General features: G+C 41.3%; 1 protein-coding gene across 1 annotated transcript in view; it reads left to right on the top strand.

The window, feature by feature from the left end:
• Nucleotides 1–18,882, top strand: part of MDGA2 (MAM domain containing glycosylphosphatidylinositol anchor 2) — a gene marked incomplete at both ends in the record, with an annotated part of 586,749 nt that overhangs the window by 541,644 nt on the left and 26,223 nt on the right. The window contains 3 exons of the mRNA XM_081314870.1: nucleotides 11,328–11,348; nucleotides 13,019–13,174; nucleotides 13,987–14,145. Of these exons, the coding sequence (XP_081170996.1) occupies nucleotides 11,328–11,348; nucleotides 13,019–13,174; nucleotides 13,987–14,145 (336 nt within the window). The remainder of the gene's footprint in view (nucleotides 1–11,327; nucleotides 11,349–13,018; nucleotides 13,175–13,986; nucleotides 14,146–18,882) is intronic.

Raw genomic sequence — 18,882 nt, 5'->3', positions numbered from 1 at the left:
AGTCAAGTTCGAGCTGGTCAAGATCGAATTCCTGAAGTAAGCAGTGAGTTAGCCTGCAGCACTATATTCTAACTACTGTGTCACCACAGCTGGTGTTATTTCTATCCCACCTTTATTACTATTTATTTATTCTTAATAAATAACTCACCACAGTGAACATATGCAATACTCCTTCCTCCTATTTTCCCCACAATAACAAACTTGTGAGGTGAGTTATGGTGTGAGAGAGAGAGAGAGAGAGAGAGACCCAAAGTTACCCAGCTCTCAGGAGAGATTAATAGCATTCTTGATTAGAAGAATTCACAAGTTGCAGAACAGAGTTGATTGATATCAAAATGTTGGACACTACTGGGCAAACCCCCATCTTTTAAAAAATATGGGTCACATACATTGCACATATGTGAGAAAGGGGTGGGTTTGATTGCCCAGTGGAACCCACAATTCTGAGATTGTTGACTCCGCCATAGGAGGAGGGAAGTCATTAAGTGTTCTGAATGCAAGCTTCCCATTTGATCAAAGAACTCAAAAAAGTAGAGCTGATGTTGCTGTGTCTGAAGAAATAATTGGGAGGTAGAAGGATGACTAGAGAGATCTATGAACACTTTTTCCTCACTTGTTTTATTTGCTAGAATGACAGACTTGCACAATGACAGACTTGAAAGCTATATAACATGATACTTAATAAAACCTCTTTGGGCCCCTGAGAGCTGTCTTCAAGCGTCTACACCAAGCAGGCTTCCAACATGCTCCAATTTTTCTCTCTGATCTTAGGAAGGCATTCCTGGTGGCATAAGAAGGGAGGGATTCACGCCCAGGGGTGCCTAACTTCTGAGATGAGGCTTTTGATTCTGATACTCATGATATACCATTCCATTTGTTTTACAGAAAGGATGTACAATATTTTCTAGGCAGAGGGCCCCATCTGGCTTTTGAGTGATGTGCTTAGGGATTTTCTTCCAAAAAGCGACATATGGAAATTATGTTCAGCTGAAATTCAAAACACAAACACGTGTGCATGCATGTGTACTCACATGCACACACATAAGCCAAAGGAGTGGAAGAGATATAGCTTATATCTGAATAATTATATAACTGCACTGTACTCCAGCACAGCCTTATTGGCGCTCAGGGGTGCCCCCCTCTCCTGGGTATGACCCGCCTTCCTTTCCATCGTGCCTCTTGATTACGGGCCCATTTATTGGGACCCCGAGAGATGGCTGGGCAGGGACAGGAGCCTCTTTTCTAAATTTAACAAGAGGCCCCTGGTGTTTTTTTTTAGCGAAATATTTTGTGGGGTTAGGGAGGGGGATGGGTTTACAGGTACGGTTGGAAACTAGGGGGGTTCCACCTACCATTTCTCAGACCAGGTCGGGGATCGATTGCGCCGTGGTGGGGCTTGGGTTGGGGGCCTACGGGGCCCCAGAGCGGGGTGTGGGATTGCCTATTCCCACGGTGGTAGGGAATGGCCGCAGGTGTATGAACAGAGGGCCGTATCAATATCCGGGAGTGCGTCCCCGCTGTCTCCAAGCGGTGATGCGCTCTGACCCTCTGATTTCAGCCCATGGTACCGGGAGCGAGGATGAGCAGCCACCTGAGCTCAGGCTCGTGTATTTCAATGCCAGGTCCGTAATGAATAAAGCACCTCTCATTCGGGAGCTGATTGAGGAGGAGCATGCGGACCTGGCTTGCATTACGGAGACCATTACGGAGACACCCAGAGGGCGGTGTCCCCCTGGTTGATCTTTGCCCATCAGGCTTCCGGGTGCTGCACCAGCCTCGGGCCCAGGGTAGGGGTGGTGGAGTGGCAGTAGTTGCGAGGGAGACCTTATGTCCGCGGGAGGCCACCATGGTCCAGATAGTCGGGTGTGAGTCCCTCCTCCTGAGATGTGGCCCTAGAGCTCAGTTGGGCTTGCTGCTGGTGTACGTTTCGCCTAGTCGCGTAGCAGCAGCCCTGCCTGAGCTTCTCAATATCCTCTCAGGGTTGGTGGTTGAGTTCCCCAAACTTATGGTTTTGGGTGACTTCAACCTAACATCCCTGGGGGGATCATCTGAGTTAGCTCGGGAGTTCATGGCTTCCATGACGGCCATGGACCTCATGCAGGTTATTCAGGGCCCAACTCATGGGGCAGGTCACACACTCGATATGGTTTTTTCTATCTGGACGGTGGTTAGATGATCTCAGGGGGGTTCCCCAACTATTATACCCCTGTCATGGACCGATCATCTCCTGCGGTTGGTCTTCCGTTTTGCCACTCCCCGCCGTGGGGTTGCTGAGCCAATAAGATGGTTCCGTCCTAGGCGCCTGATGGACCCTGAGCGGTTGCAGACGGCGCTTGGGCCCCCACCTGCCTCCTTTGCTCACAGCTCGGTCGATGCCCTAGTGGAAGCCTGGGAAAGGGCAGCCACAGAGGCACTCGACCAAGTTGTACCCATGCGGCCCTTGACCCAGCGCAGATCCCAATGGGCTCCATGGTTCTCCACGGAGCTCCGGGAGATGAAGCGTCGGAGACGGGGCCTAGAGAGCTGTTGGAGATCCAGCCGATCCGAATCCGACCGGTTACGACTAAGGTCGTTTACGAGAACTTATCTCGCAGCGATGAGGGCGGCAAGGTCTAACCACTTTGCCACCCTCATCGCGTCCGCAGATAATCGCCCGGCCGCCCTGTTTAGAGTAACTCGCTCTCTCCTTAATCAGGAGGTGAGGGAGGAACCCTTGCAGGGTCGAGCCGAGGAGTTTAGTCGATTTCTGTCGGACAAAATCGCTCGGATCCAGACCAGTCTGGACTCCGACTGGGCAGAGTCTGACGATGAGGATACGGGCAGCCTTGTCGATGTAATCTGGGAAGAGTTCAACCCTGTGACTCCTGAAGAAGTGGACAAGATCATGGGGAAGCTGAGCTCCACCATGTGTTTGTTGGACCCGTGTCCCTCCTGGCTGACTTATGCGGCCCGGGATGGGACACGAGGCTGGCTCCAGGCAGTAATTACTGCCTCTTTGAGTGAGGGTAGCTTTCCCGCCGCCTTGAAGGAGGCGGTGGTAAGACCCCTCCTCAAGAAGCCTGCCTTGGACCCAGCAATATTGAACAACTTTCGTCCGGTCTCCAACCTTCGCTTTCTGGCGAAGGTTGTTGAGAGCGTGGTGGCGCAACAGCTCCCTTTGTTCTTGGATGAAGCTGATTATCTAGACCCGTACCAATCGGGTTTCAGGCCCGGGTACAGCACGGAGACGGCATTGGTTGCACTGGTGAATGATCTCTGGCGGGCTCGGGACAGAGGCTACTCCTCTGTCCTAGTCCTTTTAGACCTCTCAGCGGCTTTTGATACCATCGACCATGGTATCCTGCTGCGACGTCTCAGGGGGTTAGGAGTGGGAGGCACAGTTCTCCAGTGGTTCTCCTCCTACCTTCTGGGACGCTCGCAGTCGGTATTGGCAGGGGGGCAGAGATCGACCTTGAAACTTCTCATTTGTGGAGTTCCTCAGGGATCGGTTCTCTCGCCTCTCCTGTTCAACATCTATATGAAGCCGCTGGGTGAGATCATTCGTGGTTTTGGAGTTGGGTATCATCAATATGCTGATGATACCCAGCTTTTTATTTCGACCCCAAACCACCCCAGTGATGCCCTCGACGTGATGTCCCGCTGCCTGGAGGCGGTCCGGGTCTGGATGGAGAGGAACAGGCTTCGACTCAACCCTGACAAGACTGAGTGGCTGTTCGTGCCGGCATCCCGGGAAATTCCAATTATTCCATCTTTGGCCATGGGGGGTGAGCTATTACCCCCCGTAGATAGGGCGCGCAACTTGGGGGTCCTTCTAGATTCACAGCTCTCTTTAGAAGAGCATATCGGAGCTGTGACTAGGGGGGCCTTTGCCCACGTTCGCCTGGTGTGCCAGTTGCAACCCTTTATAGACCGGGATGCCTTGCATACAGTCACTCATGTGCTCGTGACTTCTCATCTAGACTACTGTAATGCTCTCTACATGGGGCTGCCCTTGAAGTCCACTCGGAGGCTCCAACTGGTGCAAAATGCAGCCGCGCGAGTTGTGCTGGGGGTCTCCCGATACTCCCATGCTACACCTTTGCTCTGCGAGCTGCATTGGCTGCCGGTTGCCCTCCTGGTGAGATTCAAGGTGTTAGTGATGACTTACAAAGCCCTACATGGCATGGGTCCGGATTACCTACGGCAACACCTGCGGCCAGCGTCAACTTCCCTCCGTCTAATGCGCTCCCACAGAGAGGGCCTCCTCAGGGTGCCTCCGATCAAAAAATGCCGATTGGTGGCCCCCAGGGGGAGAGCGTTCTCTGTGGGTGCGCCAGACCTATGGAACCGCTTACCGGTCGAGCTCCGGATGGCCCCTGACCTTCGCTCCTTCCGGCGCGATCTCAAAACCTTCTTTTTTGAACAAGCTGGCCTGGTCTGACGGGATGGGGTTGGGTTTTTTATAATTAGTTTTAACTTTTAATATGTATTAATTACTACGGGCATAGTTGTTTAATCACTTTTAAATTTTTGTATCTTGTTTTTTTTATTATGTATTGCCCTGTTCACCGCCCTGAGTCCTTCGGGAGAAAGGCGGTATACAAATTAAATTATTAAATTAAATTAAATTATTAAAGTTCTGAAGTGAATTTGTTGGCTTATGGAAAGATGGATGACCCATGAGCATCTATTTATTTTTGGACTCCAAGACTTATCATTCCATGCAACATGGCATAATCAATGGTGAGTAATATTGGGAGATAGCAATAGCAATAGAACTTAGACTTATATACCGCTTCACAGTGCTTTACAGCCCTCTCTAAATGGTTTACAGGGTCAGCATATTGCCCCCAACAATCTGGGTTGTCCTTTTACCAACCTTGAAAGGATGGAAGGCTGAGTCAACCTTGAGCCAGTCAGAATTGAAGTCCTGGCAGTCAGCAGAATTAGCCTGCAATACTGCATTCTAACCACTGTGCCACCATGGTTCTTACAGTATACAGTATATGTCTATGGAGATTCTCAGTCTTCCAAGTCATAGCTATCTCAAAAGTGCTTTTTCAAAAGGTAACTGGATTAGAGTGGATCATTGGTTTGAAAGAGGGGTAAAAGAGGGAGAGGAATATGACACCACCTGTTTCCTGTCTACAATGCAGTCCTTTCAGCAGTTCCAAAAAGATTCCACTACCATTTAAACTCTGATTCAGGTGATCCTGAGAACACAGATAAACCCTCAAGTGGTCTCAACAATTGTCAGAGAGACAATCTTTTCATCCCTCCACCACCATCCTGTCAGTACCTATCCTCTACCACCCAACTGCAATTGATGAGGCTTCTTGGAGGAGAAGCAAAACATCTTCTTCTTCAAGGCAAAAACAATCCAATTGCCTTTTGAAAAAGCACCTTTGAGACATACAGTATAGATCAGCAATCTCTAAGAATCATACCTTCTTCAGTGCCTGGGCACATCCCAGTTAGTTAAATCTGTTCTTTGTAATATTTGGTCCTGTAATGTAGAACTTACCTGCTAAAATACACTGAAGAATCCCATGGCAATCCTTGTGTTTACAGAAGAACTTTGAACTTAATGTGATGCTCTAATGGCAGGGTTTCTTTTTCTTCTTTTTCTCTTCCAAAACAAGTTAGCTATCTTGCTTGCAGAATGATTCACTTTAGTTTGTGTCACTTATTTGTGCAATTATGAGTTTATTTTTCAGAACATTAGTGCTCTGATTCATTCTCTATAGTTACAGATTGAAAAGAGAAGAGCAAAAGAAAAAAAAAGATTACTCAAATTCACAACTGGGTTGTAAATGCTTAGGAAAGTTCTGCTTTCATCTAGCTTTTCATTTGAATTCTTTCACAGTAAACTTTCATACTATCACTTGAGTTTATGTGGATTCACTGCTGCAAAGCAGGTGTTAGCCAAATATTGACTTCTATCATCTCTTCAGCAATACTGCAATCTCTCCATTTGGGGGGGGGGGGGTCACAGAATCAAATCCTTTCTGAATATATTCTAGAATAAGTGGATTAATATACATATGATTAGTTCTCCATTTCAGTGTGTTACTTATCTTCCCTCAAAGCAATCAGTTCACTTTAAAGAATACAACTATGTTTATACTGAAAGAGATGCCACAAAAGGAACAAAGAATGGAGTTGGGGGAACTTTAAGTGCATGCTAGTACAAATGTTTTTCTAGTGTTAAATAATATTTTTTACAATGAAACAGTAGAGGACCCTTCAGAGGACAGAATTCTCCTTTCCTTCTGATGCAGCCCCTTAGAATGCCTAGTTTATGAAGCCTTTTTTAAAAGTGGGCAACCTCTCTCTCCCTCTCTCTGATTACTACTACTACTGTCTTCTTCTTCTTCTTCTTCTTCTTCTTCTTCTTCTTCTTCTTCTTCTTCTTCTTCTTCTTCTTCTTCTTCTTCTTCTTCTTCTTCTTCTTCTTCTTCTTCTCCTCCTCCTCCTCCTCCTCCTCCTCCTCCTCCTCCTCCTCCTCCTCCTCCTCCTCCCCAATTCTTCTCACAAAGTAAGAAATAAAACTGCAACCAATCTGTGTACACAATATAGTCCCATCCTTTGGCATGTTTATCCCACCCTTTACTGCCCTTGCCTTCCCAAAGTTAAGTGTGCTCTCCCACCTCTGAAAGGTTGCCCAACCCTACTTTCAGGGAAGGAATCAAATGGCAGCTGGACTCAACCAGGCCAGTGGAAGATCTCATTATCTTCTCCCAGCTTCCTGAAATAGAGAACAGGGAGAATCAAAAGCTAATTAAGAATAATAAAAAGCAATGAGACTAAGTTCACATAAGATGCTGCAAGGCTTAGAAATTTCTAACATGCAGTTAAAGGTTTCAGATTATGAATTTTTCAGCCCTACTTGGATATGCCAGGGACAGAACATGGCATATTTTACACATAAAGCAAGAAGAGATCTTTTTATTTTAGTAAATAAATTCCCCTGGCCTCTGTACAGGACTATTTATTTTGTGTTGAACATCAAATCCTCCTAGACAGGATAGCTTCTTGTTTGACTTGCATTATTTTCTGGTCTATAATCTTCAGTTCTTAATAATGCAATCCCCTTGTGCCATTTTTAGGTTTCTTACCCCAACTCAATCAAATGAACCCCCCCTTCCTTTTTCCCCTCCTCTGGAACACTGGAATCACAGAACCAGGCTTGCCAATTCCAACATGATAACTATAATCTAAAAAGTTTCTCTAGACCTTGGAAGCTCAGACTGAGAGTTCTATCACTTTCATCAATTCTTATTTTCCCATCATGACAACTATTGCTTGCTACTTTCCCCCACTGAGTGATTCTTGAACCTGGACCAATGATGACAGATCTCCAAAAACTACCACTTCTGCGCTGTTACTCCCCACCTACATTCTTCTTGAGCTACTGGCCTGCAACATGTATATAACTAACCACAGTTGAATTTGTTTTTCATTCCTGTCAATCATCAGGAATTGATTCTTTTCTTGCCAACCCATCCATTTGGCTCTGGTTCCTGTGTTGCAAACAATATGAATATTGCAGCACTGAAGGTTAGCCATTAACAATAGCTTATCCCAAAGTCTCCAAGTTTGTCAACAAAGCAAACGTCACTCAATGCAGTTCCCCACAATTTGGAGTCAGAAGAATGCCAAAAATGAAACATTTCTCAGCAAACGAGAAGTAATTGTGTTAGCAAACACAAGGAAGCCTGTCTTGAATAACTGACTACATTTTCTCAAGGCAAATTATACAGGAAGCGAGTCGCTGATTATTCCTCTTAAATAAAGGAATGTAAGAGGGAAAAGAAAGAGATAAAATGGCAATGAAGTGAAGCTAAAGAGTTCTTTCAAAATAGCTCTGTGTAAATTAAACGTTGGCCCATGTATGCTGCTCAACATTGGAGCATACACATCACAGATTTATTTATTTATTATTTATGACATTGAGATTCTGCCTATCCCTCTCTCAGAATGATTTTGTGAGGTGTACAACTACAAGCATAAAAAACTAAAAAAATACATCAATCAAAGGAGTTAAGTGAAAACAAAAATATTAGGGTCAAAAGGAAGGGATGGGGGTTTTCAAGGCACTAACCAAATCGAAGGTTGTGAGACCAATGGGAATTGGCAGAGCTTAGTCATCAAACTCTTTCAAACTGCCAGAAGAGTTGCCATAAATATAATTGGGAAACAATTCTGAGGCAATGTCTTAGGCACACAATGATTTACTTCACCAAAAAGCTTTCCCTCTGTTAGGATCTGGATTCTGGGATTGGATGGTCCCACTTGCTCCTATTTTGGATCCCATCTGCCAAAGAATTTCAGCTGGCAGAATCTAAGAGAAAAGACTTTTCTGCTGTGGTCCACCTTTTGGAATTTTCTCTCGCTGGGGGTGAGATCAGGCCTCAGGCTTTTGGCCTTCCAGGAGAGCCTTAAAACCTGGCTCTGCTGGCTGGCCTGGGCCCCCGATAAAAGCCCTCTATTCTGGGGTGGCTGATGAGGTAAAGAGAAAATCCCCACTACCTCATCACCTGTCCTAAAATAGTTTCAGACTCTATTTAATCTTTTTTTAAAAAAAATTGCTTTGTATTGCCCAGAGTTGTTGTAACATCGACATGGTGTCATATAAATTTAATAAATAAACAATAAATATTTCTGTCGGGTAAGATTCCACAGCTTCTCTTTGTTTCCTTTGGATGAACAAAAATCAAATGAGATGGTGGTCTTGACAAAGAAAATTTTCTCTTCAAATCCTCAGTCACCTTCTGCCAAAGTTCACAGAAATATCCTTCTAAAGCACTGAAAAGTAAAAGCTCAAACAAAATAGTGTTTGTTTTTAATGTAACCAACAGCATACTTATTGTATATCCCCTAGGTTTTCTTTTTCTCTTCTTTTGTTCTCTGCAACAGCCAACTTGTATTTGGTATCTGCTAAAGATTCTGAAATCCTTCAGAATACTTGGAACTTTTGCTGATCTACAGTATTCCTCTGTTCTTTCTCCATTTTTTTTAATCCCATTTATATCCCGCCCTTCTCCGAAGACTCAGGGCGGCTTACAATCTAAGAAGCACAAATCAATGTGCTTAGGAATAGCCTGCATTCTATGTATATGCCTGCTTATTAGGGCTTTCGGCCCCCCCAAGTGGCATTTTTACAAAGTCAGCTTATTGCCCCCAACAATCTGGGTCCTCATTTTACCTACCTCGGAAGGATGGAAGGCTGAGTCAACCTTGAGCCTGGTGGGATGCGAACCTGCACTAATTGCAGGCATCTGGTGCTACTTAGGGAGGCATTAGCCCACTGCTCCACCAAGGCTCCAATTATTCCTTACCTGCAACATTGTGGGATTTTTCCAAATGTGCTAATACCTCTCTTTGGGGGATATACAGTATCTTGTAGTTTGGATCATGGAGACATATTGTTCTAACATGGAAATATAATTTACTGGATGTTCTTCAATCAGTCATTCTGATGTCTACTTTTCTAGGCTGTCTTGAGGATAAAAATGGGATCATTACTGTATGTACTGTATTACTCTGTTCCTTGAAAAAGAGGTATAGAAATATTTTAAAATAAAATAAATGCCTATATAAATTGCACGCTGCCCATCTTTTTCCATCAATGATTAAATATATAGCTTTTGAATATTTGATCATACTGAAAGATAAAGCTGTATTCTTGCTATTATTATGCTAACACCATTTTTATTCTTGTTTTTTTCTCCCTATAAAGTATCCTAAAGGACCTTATAATTGTATATATCCTGCCTCTTACCAAACAAAACAAACATAAAATTTTATAAATATTTTCACATGTTTTGCTTTAAGGAAAATCTAAAAGGGACAAAATTAGAAAATTTAGAATACCATTTGTTAAGATATGAGAAAAATAATTTGAAATGTAAATCAAAGCTGGAAAGAAAATGTATGTGTTTTTTTTTAAAAAAACCCCTTAATTATTTAACAGTATCTTCAACCCAAAGACTCTCCCAACCTAAATTATTATACTGGTGGAATAAAGAAAGCTAGGCATAATCAGGAGAGAATTGTTGCAGGAAAGTACAGCAGTTTTCACTCTGTTTCATTCCTAGAGGCATCCTAGGAATTCTTAAAGGATTATTTTGCACCTGGGCTAAAAGGCTGGATGACTAGCTACAATAGAAAACAGAGTTTATTCATGGTGCTCTCCAAGCTTGGTTGTTTTGTTGCAGTTTCATTACCCAAACTAGGTAGCATCATCAGTGCTAATTGGGAGTGGGGTTTTCTCCCATATTATAGTCTAGTGGCTTAACCTGCGACTGTTGTTGGGACCAGGTTTGATCTAGAATGATGACAAATTGAAACCATTTGGTTAAGTCTGTTCATGTGTTGTGAAATAAAAGAGTTTTCATGTCTTCTGACTGTTAGATGGTCTTCATGGATGTGTCCTGCTAGTCTTATCCCAATTTGTCCTACATAGTGGTTGTTGCAGTCTTTACACTGTATGTTGTACAGACTCCTGTTTTCTCCTCCTTTTTTCTTTTGAGGCTGCTGGGCCTTTTACTTAGGATGATTTGGAGGGCTTTAGTTGGTTTATGGTTAAAACAGGCTGTTGGTGGTTTCTGAGATATTTTTTGATGTATGGAAGTGTTTTCCTTTTTACAGCTTGTGTTGGTTGTGCTATATTGGATTGAATAGTCAGGCACTTTTTGATGAAGTTGTGTGGATATTCATTTATTTGGAAGATGTTGTGTAATTGATCTGTTTCCTTTTCCTGATGTTCAGGATAGCTGCAGTGTGTTTGTTGTTCATCTAAATAATGTTCTTACACAGCTTCTCTTGTGGAAGATTGAGTTATTACTTTGGTAGTGGAACACTTGGTTGGTGCAGGTGGTTTTTTTGGTAGACTTGTGTTTCTAGTTTGCCATCACAGTCTCTGCTGATAAGGATATCCAGGAAGAGTAGCATCTTTTTCTTTTTTGTTCTTCCCTGTGAATTTGAGTCCTTTGAAGACCTTGTTGAAGATTTCATGTGTATTTTCTAGCTGAGTGTGTTCTGTAGCCACTAGAATATAAAATGAGAGCAAACCCCATTCCTGTCTAGCATTAATGATGTTACCTAGTTTGAGTAATGAAACCTCTGCAAAAAACACACAAAAAAACAGCCAAGCTCAGAGAACATCAAGGACCCTTCATTTCAACCCTGAGCTACAAATATTCTCTTCTGTTAGAGTTTATAAGCCTAATAGTTGTCCAACCCTGATGAAATGGCACAAATAGCTGGAAAATCAGATACAAAACAGCTATCAGTATGCACAGAAAATTTTATTAATTTTAGGATCTTATCTTTTTCTTTTATAGCTCCAATGAACCCACATTTACGTAAGTATTGGAAATATCTTGTTGCTATATAAATTAAATTTATACCTTTCTTACTATTTATACCGACTGTGTATACAGTGCAAGGGGGAATAATATATCAGTATACTGTATAATATAAACTTGGGACTTTACAATATAAATTTTGAAAAGATACAAAGGAACAAAAGGATAGATTGAAAAAGGAAAGAACAACAACCAAGCCCAGACACCAAAAACTTCTTCAGATCCTTATTTTTTCTTTCATCTGGGGAGGAAGAGAAAGCTGGAAGCCACACTTTTAATATTTTTGGCCTACAAGAACAACAGGGAGTATGAACAATGATGTTATTATGTTGTTCAAATAGATGGTATAGAATTAACTATTATTTGGGGATGGGGTGTAGAAGGAGAGTTTAGATGATTAGAATAGTATTTAAGGCCTCTACTTTGCCCATTAACACTCTCTAATAAGAAAAAATGTTTGATTTGTCAGGCTGCATCATTTTTGAAGTTGGCACCTTAAGGCTCTGCAAATAAGTCATCCATGTTGCCACTTTAGAATTTCTCCTTCTCTTACTCCCAAATGAGAACATCTGTCTGTTTTAGAGGTTCTCTTGGGATGCAAAAATATTTCTGGGGGCCACACATATCATTTTCAGAGACTAAGGTTGCCCACTACTAGATTAGGACTGAAAGCAAAGATTTGACCAGATAGGTAGATAGAATGACTGACAGCTCACAAAAGGACGTATAGTTGCTCTATACTGCCTCTTTCCAAATGTTTGATGAATCTTCCAGGAAGCAAAGAAGGAAATAACTAGAGTCACTTATCCACCTTGGTATGGTCTAAACTTGTTGAGCAGAGGTAGACAATGCTTGTTCCTCCCAAATATCCATCCCCAATTCTCATCAATTCTAGCCAGAATGGCCAGGGATAAAAAATGGTGGAATTTACAAGACAACTTCCAGAAGACCATGTTGTCCATCTTTCTTTGAAGATTTTATTAATGCTTTGCACTCACACAGAGGTCACCTTGAGGTTAAGGCTACGTTCTGCAAATATTCCTGAATTCAGGCAAAATCTCTGGCAAGCTCACAACTGTTTTTATATTTCCCCAATTATATCATTCCTTTTGTTTCAATAAAAAGATAATTTAAAACGGTCCTTCTCAAAAAAGCTACTATGGATGCTTACTCCTTTAGCTGTCTAATAACTTTCTCTTTCTAATCCAGTTTGGGACCCACCATCGTAAAACTAAATTTGACAATATTTATGAAGAGACTCATAGCAAACATTTCCATGTTAATTGTATTAAAATGCTTTCTTATCTCCCTTGACGCTACTGATCCAGCATGTTTCTAACCCAATTGCAGCACCTCAGTGATAGTTACATTTTCATAGATGCCCCAACTTAGTTTAAAAGAATTAACTTGGATTTCTGCTATAATTACAAGTAGTTATGAAGCCTTAATATCTTTATTGTTTTATTTATTATTTATTTTAACCATCTTGATCACTATTCTATTACTTGGAGTGGGCTACTAAACAATAATTCCATATATTTATAAAACCTAAACTGGAACATTGTGATTACAAAGTAGTTTTCTAAAGAAGTAGAAAGCTAAAAGCCTTTGAAAATTGGTAACTTGAAATGATTACTTGTATGAACACGTGACTGATCTGTTGGCAGGAGAATTCCACTGTGGCTTTGAAGATGGCAACATTTGTTTATTCACCCAAGACGAAAAGGACAACTTTGATTGGACAAGACAAAACATTGTCCTTCGAGACACAAAATACACCCCAAACACTGGACCCAATGCTGACCGGTCAGGTTCCAAGGAAGGTAGAGTGTAACTCTCAGCTGGGTTTTGCAATACAAAATAGGGTATGCCTTTTAGCAATCAATAGTCTGCTTCTGATTTTGCCCGTATATCAGATTCTTTACTTTTCTTTGAGAACAAGCCACAGATAAGCCTATAAATCTGAGCCTAAGTTTTCCATTTTGTTTAAACTTAGAAGCTATAGTTATATTCATCAGAATGTGGACAGTTACTAAAATAGCAATAACACTTAGACTTATAGTGCTTTACAGTGCTTTACAGTCTTCTCTAAGTGGTTTACAGAGTTAGCATATTGCCCCCAACAATCTGGGTCCTCATTTTACTGACCTTGGAAGGATGGGAGGCTGAGTCAACCTTGAGGCAGTTAGGATTGAGGGAATCGAACTCTTGGCAATGTGAGCAGAGTTAGCCTGCCATACTGCATTCTAACCACTGTGCCATCATGGCTCTTAACATCAAACAAAAGCTATCTTGGCTGATCTCAAAAAAACTAAGCAGGTTCAGTTATGGCTGCTTGAGGGTTTCCCATAGGTCAGGGGTAGGCAACCTCGGCTGTTTTATGACTCATGGACTTCAACTCCCAGAATTCCTGAGTCAGCTGACTCAGGAATTCTGGGAGTTGAAGTCCATGAGTCATAAAACAGCCGAGGTTGCCTACCCCTGCCATAGGTATTGGGAAAAGTGCTCTACTAGTAAGGCTTCAGTTTACTTATCTTAAATCTGGGCACTGTTCGCAGTCTCCAGAGAAAGATGTTTATCCTTGTTAAATGTGGCATATCACCATTTCATGTTATTGTTTTTTCTTCCCTTCTAGGATTTTTCATGTACATTGAAGCATCCAGTCCTAGAAAAGAAGGTGATAGAGCAAGACTCATTAGCCCAGTTTTCAGCATCCCTCCCAAAAACCCTTATGGAACCACAAATACTGCATATTGCTTCAGTTTTTATTACAACATGTATGGTCAACACATAGGTGAGTAATCATTATCTTTCATCGCTGTTGCAAAACAAAACAAAAAATAGAGAGTTTCTTCATTTTCCTAAGATGACAATCAGACGACTGTCTGCATGTCTGAGTCCCACCTGAATGCTAATGAACTTCAGAAAAAATATCAGATTGATATTGGGTCTGCTTCATCAGAGCCTGATTCAGTTCAAGCATCTACTGAATATTTCAGAATTGGCCTTTCATTCTAGATATGAGATATATATGAATTCAATACACATACCTTCTTGTAAGATGCTTTTCTCTGATCTGAGGTCCAAACAATTCCAGCCCACAATATTTGGTTAATGATCCTCCTAATTACCCCAAATTTCTCCAAACCTTTCCAAAATGGAGAAATCATTTTTTTATTATTATTATTTTGGGGAAGGTTTGAGGATTTTAAAGGAAAAATTAGAGCTGCAAGTCTTACAGAAGTTTAAGGGAACTTTTAGACCTTAGAAAACCCAACCTCCATAACATTAATTGATTTTCCCAAAGAGTGGATGGCTTAAGAAGCAAAATTTAATCTTCACAAAGTTTAAGATGCCAATTTCAACCATCAAAAATTGAAAAAGAGGTATATATATATGGATATCAGAATTTCTAAAGTGCAGTCCCCCCTGCTGTAAGAAGTTATACATTCCTTATTCTAAAATATTAAACTGAATGATGTCACATTATTTCATCAAGCAAATCTTCCACCAAGTGCAACATCAATTCACTCATTCATTATTCATATATTCATCCTTCATCCATTCAATTTATATGACCACCATTTTCAAACAAGTGTCTCTCAGCAGCAACCAATCATAAATATCTCAAGACATTTGGCAGGTTTTTTTTTTCATTCTTTGCAAATTAGTTGCAGTCTGTACTATCAGACCTCGGACACCATTAGGTCAGGAAGAACTCTGACCAAAAACAATGTATATCCCATCAGAAAAATTTCCTTTTAGCTTTGCTTGGAGCCCTTGTCCCCTCTTCTATAAACTCAGTGATTCCGCATTCCAGCTTGTTCAAAGACCCCTTTCAGACCTTGGCATCATTTGGTGCTGGTGGACCACCACCATATACATTAGAAATGGCAAACACAAGGCCCGGGGGCCAGATCCGGCCTGCAAAGTGGTTTCATGTGGCCCGCAAAGCCATCCTGGAAACAGTGAAAGAATGGCCCCCACTGCCTTGGCCCTGGCCCAGAGACCCTCCTTCTGCCAGAGACCCTCAGATCTGTCCCACTCCTGCCCGGGCCCCCCTTGATGTGAACGATGTAGAGCTGGCCACACCCACCCAGTAGGCCATACACACTCTAGCCATGCCCACCCAGTAGGCCATGCCCACCCTGGCCCCCTGAGGGCAACCACAATGCTGATGCGGCCCTCAATGAAATTGAGTTTGACACCCCTGATATACAAGAACATTCAGAGGGGAAATGTAAAATGTTGCTAAATGGGCATGATCCTTTTTTCTTTCTTTCTTTCTTTCTTTCTTTCTTTCTTTCTTTCTTTCTTTCTTTCTTTCTTTCTTTCTTTCTTTCTTTCTTTCTTTGAAAAAAACATTTCACATTGTGCACATTTCTGTGCACAGAAATTGCACCGATGGCCAGGATGAGTCTTTATGAGTCTGTCCTCAAATGTCCCCATAGATACGTTTGATTGAAGGATATATTCTGCTGTCTTTGGAACTGTCGGATGAAATTCTTTCTGGTTTCAAAATGAAACAAACAATGTCAACTGTTGATTTTGCTGATATGGCTGCTGTTATTACACTTTCCAAACTCGCATCTTTTATAAAAACAAGTTGTCTAAATTAGCACAACAGAAGCAGTCCACTAAAAGAAAGATGGAATAAATTGATGCTAGAGTTGCAGCAAAGTTCCCTCCTTAACATGATGTAGGAAGAGACTGAAAAATTTTCTTTCCCCAAGGCTTTTATGAATATTGCTTAAGATTTTGTCCTTTATGTCTCCTACATTTTTGTGTTGTTTTTAATAGGGGTTTTCACTGAACCTTGTAAACCGCCAAGACCCATTAAGGGAGTTGGTGTCATATAAATGTTTTATATAAATACATATATACCATGTAAGGAAATCAGGGCAGAGCTGATCATGCCAAACTAGAAAAATTTCCTGGTGTGCAGGAGGATATTTGGAGGAGGGGGAGTATTATAACCCAGTATCAATGTAAAATTTATTTTCTACTTAAAAGATTTTAATTATATAATTAATGATAAAAATCAACTCCCCCTCAGCTGGCTGCATTTTTTTCTTCACATTCTGCCCCCTGCACAACATGTTTATGTTTCATTTTAGATGAGGGGTGGTGGTGTTATTTAATATCATTAATTGTATCATATTGCTGCTAAAAGCAATTAGAGGGAATAAAGGTCAGTGAAAAATAAACCAAAGAGAAATTAAAAAAAAAACATAGCAGAAACTAGGTGCAGCATCAAGCCATAACACTACAGAGTAATTCTCTGTACATCACATTCTAGGAAACTGAATGATGACCATAAATGAAGCACAACATGAAAAAGTGATGAAAAAGTGATGAAAAAGTGATGAGAAGGGCGGGATATAAATGGAATTAAAAAAAAATAGACTGTTGCTGTATCACACTTGCCTCCTGCTGTATTAGAAAGTGCATTGCTTTAAAAATAAGCACATCTCTTTTAAATCTCTGATAGGAAAATGCATTTCACCTAAAAAGATTTTATGGTTCATTCTGGAAATGTCTACAAGCCAACTAAAAAGTGGGAGGAAAGCAATTCAGTAATTGAGAGGCTCTGTTGGAGAATGCCCTTCTTGGCCAATTTGAGGGAGGGAACATGAATGATTAAGAGAATTGCCTTGAAAATAAAATCAGTGGGCAGAAAGCCATTGAAATGTAGCTTTTGGAGATCCTGTAATTTTCTATTCAGCTAGTTCAGAACAAAAGAGTTGGATTCTTCCTGCCACTATACCCATGTCACTGAGAACTTTCATATCATAAAGGCATTTATAACCTAGGCTTTCCACCCATGTGCTATTTTTTTAAAAAAAATGCCTTGGTTGCATTTCTTATCATTAATATGTTATTGGTATCTCTCACATCATACTTCCCAAAACAATTATATGAGGCAGTTGACTATGGTTGAAAATAGTGCCAAAATCCAGACAGTGGATTAATTTAGCAAGCAGGCTAAATCTTGTATGAACCTAGCCACTGTGAAGTCCCTTCAGCTTTACCAACTGACTGTTTGGCCTCTTTCTCCAATATATATTGAAGGAAGCTAAATACAATCCTGGCAAACTAAAACTTTCCCCATAGTAATAGTAAACTAATTATGTCCCCCTAGACATAATAAACTAATTATTATTTAATATATGCTTAAAGACTTTTTTGCTACTTACATCTTGGGTAATAGAAATAATGCTTTTTTTCCCTCTGTTGGTCATATACAACCCCTATGCTTATAGTTGCATAGTACAGTAGTTCTTGACTTATGACCAATCATTTAGTGAAATGCCCCCAAATTTTTTTGTGACCCAATTTTGAAGTTACTATGTTGATGCATTCCCATACACACAAACATACACACGGCCACACAGACACACACTCATCTTCCTCATTATCATCATCACATGATCACACTTTGGACTCATGGCAACCCGCTTGTCTTTACAGCTATTTATAGCATCCTGTAGTCAAATAATAATAATAATAATAATAATAATAATAATAATAATAATAATAATAATAATGATGATGATGATGATGATGATGATGATGATGATGAAGAAGAAGAAGAAGAAGAAGAAGAAGAAGAAGAAGAAGAAGAAGAAGAAGAAGAAGAAGAAGAAGAAGAAGAAGAAGAAGAAGAAGAAGAAGAAGAAGAAGTTGGAAGGGACCTTGGAGGTCATCTAGTCCAACCCCCTGCTAAGGCAGGAAACCCTATATCATTTCAGACAAATGGCTGTCCAGTCTCTTCTTAAAAACTTCCAGTGTTGGAGCAGTCACCACTTCTGGAGGCAGGTTGTTCCACTGGTTAGTTGTTCTAACTGTCAGGAAGTTTCTCCTTAGTTCTAGGTTGCTTCTCTCCTTGACTAGTTTCCATCCATTGCTTCTTGTCCTGCTTTCAGGTGCTTTGGAGAATAGCTTGACTCCCTCTTCTTTGTGGCAGCCCCTGAGATATTGGAACACTGCTATCATGTCACCCCTCACCCTTCTCTTCATTAAACTACACATACCCAATTCCAGCAATCTGTTCCCTATATGATTTAGCCTCCAGTCCCCCAATCATCTTTGTTGCTCTTCTCTGTACTCTTTCTAGAGTCTCGACATCTTTTTTACATCATGGTGACCAAAACTGGATGCAGTATTCCAGGTGTGGCCTTACCAAGGCATTGTAAAGTGGTATTAGTACTTCGCGTGATCTTGATTCTATCCCTCTGTTAATCCAGCCTAGCACTGTGTTGGCTTTTTTGGCAGCTGCAGCACACTGCTGGCTCATATTTAAGTGATTGTCCACTAGGACTCCAAGATCTCTCTCACAGTTACTACTATCGAGCAAGGTACCACCTATACTATACCTGTGCATTTGATTTTTCCTGCCTAAATGTAGAACCTTACTTTTTTCACAATTGAATTTCATTTTGTTAGATAGTGCCCAGTGTTCGAGTCTGTCCAGATCCTCCTGTATCTTAAGCCTATCTTCTGGAGTATTGGCTATTCCTGCCAGCTTGGT

This window comes from Vipera berus, assembly GCF_964194415.1.
Source record: "Vipera berus genome assembly, chromosome: 1".
In the NCBI taxonomy this organism is placed as follows: domain Eukaryota; kingdom Metazoa; phylum Chordata; class Lepidosauria; order Squamata; family Viperidae; genus Vipera; species Vipera berus.
The sequence above is the reverse complement of the archived record's forward strand: the minus strand, read 5'-3'. Positions and strand labels throughout refer to the sequence as shown.